Here is a 9138-nt window from a genome sequence, read left to right as displayed (position 1 = left end):
CGAGGAAAGTTTTTTTATTGAAGAATTCCCCCTTTCTTTAAAATAAAAGAATGCGGCTCTATGCTGCCCCCTTGAGGCTATGAAGGAACACGTCTGTATATTGACGATGGTTATTATGAAACGTCTGGTGGGACTTTTTTTATTTTTAAATGGGACCATTTGCACCAGGCTTTTTTCAAATTTCTAGTAAAGCATTGGATCTTGTCAAATCAATTTAGACAGTTAACGCTTATTTCAGTCAATGCAATCTAAACGATTGCATTATCTTATACCTTATTGTATATAGGCTATTCTTTTTCTTTCAGGAATTGGCATACTAGATTAGTGGTTTGCCCGATGAAACAATAGGCAGGCTAAATAAATATTGTAATCTTTAAAAGATCAATAATCCATGCATTTCCATTGGTATCAATGAATTATTAATTTAGTTAGACAATAACTACTATGGAAATATTAAAGATCCACGTCGCAGAATTGTCTTTTTTGTAAGAACAGTTCACTCTTTACTGTTTAGGCCAGTGTCTCTACTTTGTTTTGGTTTTGACACAGCGGCCATAACACAGGGAAATAAACTGGTCGTCCAGCAAAAGAATCTTGAGCCCTTAAGAAACTCCGTGTGAGTTCATGTAGGTACGTGACTACCATCAAAACGTTTCCTTCACGATTCATTGACACTGCACTCTCTTGAGGTAAACGTTAGAAAAGTTGTATTAATGCGCTAGAATATATTTTTAACATTAATTTAGGTAAATGTTAGTCTAGTTTAGTTATTGTTTATTTTAGTCATGAGCCTGATAGTCTAGCGAACTACTTATATAATCACGACATGCTAGCTCGGTAGCTAGTTTGATTTCCCTTGCCTAGTATCAGTTGACAGTTCTTGCAAATTGCGATACATCATACCGTTAAGCGAGCTGGCAAACCATCTTGCCAAAAGTCAGCGGATCTATTGTGGATTATGCTTTTTAACGTTCTGTAGATTTTCGCTACACAGTATTGGGTAGCTGCACATTTAATCATAACGATATCCAGCTAACTAGCAAGCTACGTGTACGTTAGCATCCTGCCAGTAGGTATCTAACCACATAACGCTAGCTAGATGGTGAATTATGTTAACAGTACTGGTTTATCAAATATATAAATTTGAAAGTTAAACGTATTGTCCTTGGGCATAGCTTGGCGATTCACTGTACAATTAGTACAGTTTATTAGTTGGCAAGCGAGCTACCTTGCTGTCTGTTCAATGGAAGCTGGCTGCATAATACGAGCTCCCGCGTGTTTCCAACCGCTTTTTATCTAAGCACTGCATTACATTTATGAACTTGTGACCCTTATGTGAAAATGTGCCACAAAGCGTGGAGGGCTAATCTAGCAGTATAGGGGCCCATGTAATGCATGTTGCCTCTCGCAGTCGACAATTTCCCCTGTACAATTCAGGCCTTAATTTATGAACCTTTTATTTTATTTAATAAAAAATAACAAAACCATTTTAGTCAGATTGATATTAAATTCTCTTGTGCAAGAGAGACTTGAAAAACTGAGTAGGAGTAGAGTTTAGGCAGAATGTAAAAAGATTACTCAGCAATACTACGTGTTAAGATGGCACTAAACACCAAATATACACAATTCAGAGTGGATGCATTTTCTGATGCAGTTGTATTGACCCACAAAATGGCCGTTTAATATGTTTGAACAAAGAAATAATGTACATTAATTTGTCAAATCGTCAGGGCAATGCATTTTTTGGTCAATGTACTGGGATTGGCTTGCAATTGTTCAGAATTCAGTGGTGCCCTTTTTTGTTTTATTTTTATTTTATTCTGTTTTTTGTTTGATTTTTTTACCCAAAAGAAGCAATGGTCTCTCCTACCATTTGGTTGAAGAGGCTTTGTGCAAACTTGAATGTCAATGAATTCAAATATTTCAGGGCAGATTTTCAAGAAAGCAACAAGCACTGACTGGACAATGTGTGGGAAGGGTTGAGCGTAAGGCTGTGGGCATCCTATCCTTTTTTTTTTTTGCTTGCTGTGATACTTGCACCATTACTGGAACTGGTTTCACGTGTTCAGCATGTGTATGTTTTTAGTATGTGCTGCTGCTATCAGGTTACACTCTTGCATGTCTTTTGTATATTCTGCAGTAATCTCCATATTGCGGGGAAAGTGTGATTATGTACTTGTGGTTTTAATCATTCACATGTGCACACACAGTGAGTGAGAGAGAGAGAGAGATTGGAGGTGAAAGAGATAAACGTCAGAGGTGAAAATGACATTTCTGTGCTTTGAAGTTCTTGAACATCCCAGGTGCCTTTCCCTAAAGGTGCACTAAACTCTGATGCCAGAGGAATGAATGTGTGTGTTTTGTAGGGCCGCCATGGATGACATCACGCGGGCTTTGAGCGCCAGCTTCTCCGTCTCCCGGGAGCCGAACAGCACGGCGGCTCCGCACCCCCGCCTGGCCCAGTACAAGAGCAAGTACAGCGTGCTGGAGCAGAGCGAGAGACGCCGCCGCTTCCTGGACCTGCAGAAGACGTCAGTGCCACGCCCTGTGCCTCCTCACGCACAGCACTGCAGACAGTGGTCCACACATTGGCAACAACCTCTGCACACGGAGGACTACTTTAACCCTGAGCCTGTGTGCTGCGTTAAACCCTCAGTCTGTAGGCTGTGTTAACCTCAGCCTGTATGCTGTGCAGTGTTGCCAATTTAGCGACTTTGTCGCTAGATTTAGCGACTTTTTGACCTTCCCTAGCGACTAAAAATCTTATCTAGCGACAAGCGACAAATTTGGCGATTTCTCGCAACTTTGGTAACCTCCATTCTTGTTGTCGCGCAATAGCAAACATCACCTTTCACCAATTTGTGAATGACGTCACGTCTGCCTTTCCTAGCGCTCTAGCGTTGCCCACGTTTATAAAAGTAATGATTGACCTATGTAGAATCAGCCATTGTAATTACACGGAAGTAGATGTTCTACAGATCTAACAGATACTACGCAGCTCGGCCAACGTCATTGGAAGGCAGGCAGACACAAAACCTACGCTATGCCTATTACCGTGCGTGGCTTAACATACTTTTTTTTTTGAAATATGCAAATGATTACGTGGTGACATCATACATATGCAAATTAACGTATGACGTCATCTAGCGAATTTTAGAGGAGGCCTTAGCTACTTTCCATAGAAAATAGTTGGCAACACTGATGCTGCGTTAAGCCCTTAGCCTGTAGGCTGTGTTAAGCCTGAGTCTGTAATAAATAATAATGAACTTTACTGTTCTCTCTTGAACTTGAGCAGATAAAGGTGAATGTAATGGATTTTGTCCATTGTTTGCTGAGAATGGACCCCACCTAGAACAGATAGTTAATTCATGTGTTTACTGTAGTTTGAATCACAACTTCTGTCTGGTCTTAGTGTCGACTACTCTGGTCTGTTTACAGGTAACTGTACAGTGTTTTGCTTTCCCTAATTTTTACGTTTAAAAAATAAAATGCATGCAAGCCCAGAACGAGACTTTTGTATGCGATGTGTGAATAGGTATACTGCGTTGAGTGTACTGTTAGGGATGCGAAGCTCTGTTCTTGTGTCACTTCCTTTTCCTTCTGGCTCCCATTTTTAGTGCATGCGTGTTTCCTTGTGCAGGAAAAGGCTGAATTATGTCAACCACGCACGGCGATTGGCGGAGGGGGACTGGACCGGTGCTGATAGCGAGGAGGAGGAGGCAGAGGTTGACAAGAAGGAGGCGGAGAAGGAGGAGGAAGATGAAGGGATGGAGATCGAACAGAGGAAGAGGTTATCAAGACACTATGCCAACCAGGTCAGAATTCCTGACAGGCTGCCTGCCTGCCTGCCACAATTTGATGACTGCTTGTCATACATATCTATATTTGGGTGGCAAGGTGGTACAGTGGTTAGCACTGTTGCCTCACAAGAAAGAGGTTCTGGGTTCGAGTCCCATCTGGCCGGATCCTCTCTGCGCAACATTTGCGTGGATTTCCTCTGGGTACTCTGGTTTTTGCCCGCGGTCCAAATATATACAGGCACCAGGGCTCATTTGCAAAAGAGGTGTCAACCTCAATGCAGCTACTCTACTTAAACAAAGGTTAAGTAGATAACTGAAAAATATATACGTATGTACTTTTTGAATTATTTTCAGCTTTTTAATTACTGCAGCTGATTTCTCTGTACGTTCTGCACCATTTGAGTGTTTGTTGGATTGTTTCACCTGGCCAGAAGAGGGCATGCACACTCACTGAAATGGGTTCTTCAGGTTTATCAAGCGGTTTTTATAGAAATATTAACACCTAAGTGGAGAATGATGTGTATCCATATGGAGGCTAGATTTCACTACCATTTCAATTGGATTATGTGCAAGTATTCATATTTAGATCAAAAGCCCCTCTGCAAAACATTAAAAAGTACTGCAAAAAGAAACAAACATTCGTTATTATAGTTAATGCATTACTTACAAATGAGTGTTTAAAAACAAATGTGACATTTAGTGTATGGTTAGGTTATCTTTGCAGTGGCAGGTGGGAGGATTGTTGATCCATTTGTTTACTGGGTGGGCCAGACACTGAGCATCACCAAAACAAGCTAAGCCTGCTAATACAGTCAGGGAGTTGTTTTTCATTAGTGAGTATTTACAGTGAGATACTGATGGTGAGTCACAGTGCTTTTCTGTGGATGGCTGTGGTAGGAATTCACTGGGTAAAATTGAACTTTGACCCCCCTCACCCCCCTCAGCTCATGCTTTCAGAGTGGTTGGTTGAGGTGCCCCCTGACCTGGGCACCGATTGGCTGATGGTGGTCTGTCCCGTCGGAAAGCGCTCTCTGGTCATCGCCTCCAAGGTGAGCAGGGGCCCTACTGAATCTAAACACATGCGGCTTTGTTCTCTCAATTCTGGCTAAAATCTTTCAGCAAGACTGCTTCTGTTGCTTTAAGAATCTTTTTCTTCTTGCTACTTTCAAAGATCACAGAACACAGGCTGTTGTAAATTTGAAACTCCACAGACTCAACAGGAAGCGGTTTTACTGAATAATGGCTTCAGTCCCTGTCCCAAGGTGTCATCCATTTTGAGCACATCAAAGTTTTTCCAGTTGTATGTCAGCCATTGTAAGCACCATAATAATGTCATGATGATGTCATTAGTTATGAGTCACGACATTTGTCTGCATGCATACACTAGATGTGGCCCTTTCAGAAACAAACTGAAAACTGTAATGCAGTAATCTATTTAATATTGTGGATTGAGTTGTTAAAACCCAAAGCTAAATGATGAAGGAAGTTAAAGAAGACACCAAGGGGTTTTCAAACCCTCCTCCCTTTCATATTGTGACTTCATTACATCATCATATTTCTCTGAATTCCCATTGTGATGAGAAAGCTTGGATAAGTACTATTACTGTTCTCAAGGCTGGCATGGGGAGATGATCTGATTCTCTGAAATGCAATGATTTAAATGACTGACCCTAATTCCCAGCATCTGAATGAGAATTTTGCTGGCTAACATACTTTTTCGCAAGCAGCTGTCCTCTGGTAAAAATCTGTTCCGTTTGATGTCTTCTTGGTGGGTAATTTCAGGGGTCCACAGCAGTGTACACAAAAAGCGGGTACTGCGTGAACAGATTCCCCTCTCTCTTACCAGGAGGAAACAAGCACAACTCCGCAATGGGCAAAGGTAAAATATTTGGCAATTCAAAAATTATCTGGCAACCCAACCGTTGACCATTCATGAATATTTTTGGTATGACAGCAGACACGTCTTTAGCCCTGCTGACAGCTCAGAGCTTGGTCTCGGTTTCTTCTGTAACAGACTACACTATCCTGGACTGCATCTACAGTGAAGTGGACCGAACATTCTACATCTTAGACGTCATGTGTTGGAGGGGCCATCCAGTGTATGACTGTCCGGTAAGAGTAGGAGCATATGGTGCAAGGAGTATTTTATTTATTTATTTATTGCTTACTAAGGTGTCTTATTTAATGTTAAATGCAGTGTCTATAGCACATTACTATAAAGTTTATGGGACATTATATTTGACTGGTACGTTTGAAGAACTTATGTTTATATTTGACATTATTAAATTGGGGGGGAAAAATTGGAAAATAAAGCTCTGGATTTATATGTGAATTACTGAATTACTACATCTGTCCTTAAATTCATTCATTTGTTTTAGTCAGCTTGAAATTTCACTCGTTTTTGTGAATGAACCAGTTTGCCTGGCTGTGCAGGTTTACATTTTATTTCTTTATTGATTATTTAGATTGTGTTTTCCGGCACCACTCTCCAAGCAGTGCGCTGTCAACAATTTTTTTTTTTTCTTTTTAATGGATCGGTGTGTAAATCACTGCTGCAGATGCCAACGTTGAAGCTTAAGATAATGATCATGCTGACTGCAGTCTAGCTGAAGGAGTCAGACACGGCTCTAGGAATGCTGTCTGCTACATAATTGTCTGGTGTCTCTAGCTCTGTGTGTGATTATGGTTTTATGATCATTTTTTATTGCGCGATTTGCAGACGGAATTTCGGTTCTACTGGTTGCAGTCTAAGGTCCAGGAGGAGGAAGGGTTGTCGGAAATTGTCAAGCGTAATCCAGTAAGCCCCTCCCTGCCGTCCTTACCTCCTCTGCTTTGTCATCATCATCATCATCCTCTTCTTTCTCAGCGCGTAGCTGCCCCTCGTGCAGCTGTCCCGCAGTCTACCTCACAGCCTGGAGGTCGCGTGGCGTTTCTGCCATTTCCTGCTTCTGCACAGCCTGTTCTTCGCCACTTCATCACTTCCTGTAAATGACTGAAGGGTGGCCATTACTCGCTGGAATATTCATTATTCATTTGCTTTGGCAGGCACCCTCATTCCCAGCTGCTAAAGAGCTTACATTTCTTGTACGACACGTTTGTACAGCTCCGTATTTAACCAGAATGATTCTAATTCTCTGAGTGCTTTGCCTGTAGATGCAACCACAATTTACATTACTTGATAGAGAAGCCTAGTTCTAAGCCCTCAATGCACTCTGCCACTCCAGGCTAGGCTAACTTTCTAGGCTAGTTTTAAGTGTCTTTATTTGTTGCAGTGAGGATATGGTTATTATCCTGTATTAGTGAGTGTGGTTACGATCCTACATTAGTTTCCTTGGAGGTGTGCTTTTGATCCTACATTAGTTACATTGGCAGTGAGGTTATGATCCTTGAGTAGTTACATAGAAGGTGAGGATATGGTCTGACTTTAGTTAGGAGGGTGTGGTTAAGATTGTACATTAGTTACATTGAGGGTGGGGTTATGATCCTACATTAGTTACATTGACGGTGGGGGTATGATCCTGTATTAGCTATGAGGGTGTGGTTGTGATCATACATTAGTTACACTGCGGGTGTGGTTGTAACCCTACGTTAATGGTGAGGGTGTGGCTGTGAGCCTGTATTGGTGACCATGAGGAGTGTGGCTGTGATTTGGATTTTATTGTAATTTTTTTTTAACCTCCACAGTACCGATTCCTGAGTCTGCAAAGTGTGGGCTGCACCACAGAGTCCATCCAGCAGACCCTGGCACAGGAGTACACCTTCACAGTAAGCAGCCTACGCTTGCATTACTTAGCATTTCACATCTGCTTGCCAACAGCCACCTCCCCCCCCCCCCCCTCGTCTAGGGCAATATGCAGAGGATCCAGTTACACAGCGGGGGTGTCTGCCTGTGTCCAGACCTACCTCCGGCTTTCTGTTCCCAGTACAGACTCAAACTGGCACATCCTGCTACCCCGTGCTCACAGTTCAGTTCACTGTTAATCCTTATTCATCTCTAACAGAGGAGTAGTTGATTTAGCACTGAACGTTTTACTGTGCTCCCTGTGTCACTGAGCCTGGGGTGACATGGCAGATTTTTACTAGACAGTCTCCAACTCTCAGAGCTCCAACTCTGCTGTTGCCGAAGTGAAAACTTTACAATTTGATGCTTCCGCTGGGTATTCATGAAGGGGGAGTGCAACAAGATTAGCGCTGATGGTGGATTGTCTGCCTTTGGGAATGCCTGTGCATAATTATTTATAAAACTTGTGTTACAGACCAGAACCTCCTGGGGGAGGAATGGTCAGAGCACACAAGCTAATCATCTGGTGACTGTAGAGAATCAGTGGCAGCATCCACTGTCCTCTGTCTGTAACTCTTGGATTGATTGCCCTGGCCTTGGTGCCGTAGCCCTGATGGGTGAGAAATGACGGTTGCGTGTTGTGACTGTTGTCATGGCTGCTCCCCCCCACAGGTGGACGGCCTTCTGTTTTACCACGGGCAGACCCACTACACCCCCGGCAGCACCCCACTGGTGGGCTGGCTGAGGCCCTACATGGTGTCGGACATCCTGGGCATCCAGGTGCCGCAGTGCTCCCTCACCGCCAAGCCCGCCTACGCCGGCCACCAGATGCAGCAGATCCTGGAGCACAAGAAGAGCTCCACAGGGGTGCGTCCAGCCGACCAGAGCGGCCGCTACGAGCTGGAGCACCTGTCCACCCCCGAGTGTCCCGCAGAGGACACGCCCCAGCCCATGTGACGGCCCCCTCGCTCTCCCCTCCCCCGGTTTACGCAGGAAGCTTGGGTTTGAGGGTAGAGATGGCTAGGTGTGATTTGGCTGCTGGACTTATTAGCCGAAGCTCTGCAGCTAATCCCTGAGTAATGAACTGCCAAGGGGACAGGAATGCTGGAAGGCGCTAGGAGTCCTGCTACCAGAAGCTCTTTTGAGGTTCAGCTCTGTAATGCAGTTTAAATCATGTGCTTTGTTTATTGTGCACCGTGTAACCGGGAATGTGAACAGCACTTAAGGCGTGCAAAAATTAAAGGGTCTTACAAGAAGCAAGTTAGTGTAGCCTCCAGTGGATGGCTTCCAATTTGTACACACAGTTGCTTGTTGTAAGATCTGGCCTGGCTCAAACCACTGTGCTTTGGGGATGCTGTTTCTGTTCCTGTGTGATCTATACATTCACAGTGTGAACTAATGACAGACTGCACACATCTGCAGAATGAAATTGTGTGCGTGCCATATTTTAAACATGTTATTTTATAACCATATTTTACACACAACCCTGACCATAATCAACGATCGGTTATTTTAAGTGTTTGTTTGGTTGTATCTTGAATAAATACTGTTTTTGTA

At 43.3% G+C, this 9138-nt stretch overlaps 1 protein-coding gene across 3 annotated transcripts; it reads left to right on the top strand.

Annotated features, from left to right (window-relative positions):
* The first annotated feature begins 498 nt into the window (after window positions 1–498).
* On the top strand, window positions 499–9138 carry snupn (snurportin 1). 3 transcript variants are annotated; one of them, XM_064311960.1, is made up of 9 exons: window positions 499–630; window positions 2367–2531; window positions 3641–3815; window positions 4745–4849; window positions 5583–5679; window positions 5815–5912; window positions 6520–6597; window positions 7485–7565; window positions 8254–9138. In XM_064311960.1, the coding sequence occupies exons 2-9, from the start codon at window positions 2374–2376 to the stop codon at window positions 8536–8538; spliced, it is 1077 nt and encodes a 358-aa protein (XP_064168030.1). In that variant the 5' UTR covers window positions 499–630; window positions 2367–2373; the 3' UTR covers window positions 8539–9138. The 3 variants fall into 3 exon arrangements, with proteins under 3 accessions (XP_064168030.1, XP_064168029.1, XP_064168031.1); XM_064311959.1 differs by having other exon boundaries at window positions 586–689; XM_064311961.1 differs by lacking the exon at window positions 6520–6597 and having other exon boundaries at window positions 586–689.

This window comes from Anguilla rostrata, chromosome 16 (assembly GCF_018555375.3).
Source record: "Anguilla rostrata isolate EN2019 chromosome 16, ASM1855537v3, whole genome shotgun sequence".
Classification (NCBI taxonomy): Eukaryota; Metazoa; Chordata; class Actinopteri; order Anguilliformes; family Anguillidae; genus Anguilla; species Anguilla rostrata.
This window is presented reverse-complemented; position numbering and strand designations above follow the sequence as displayed.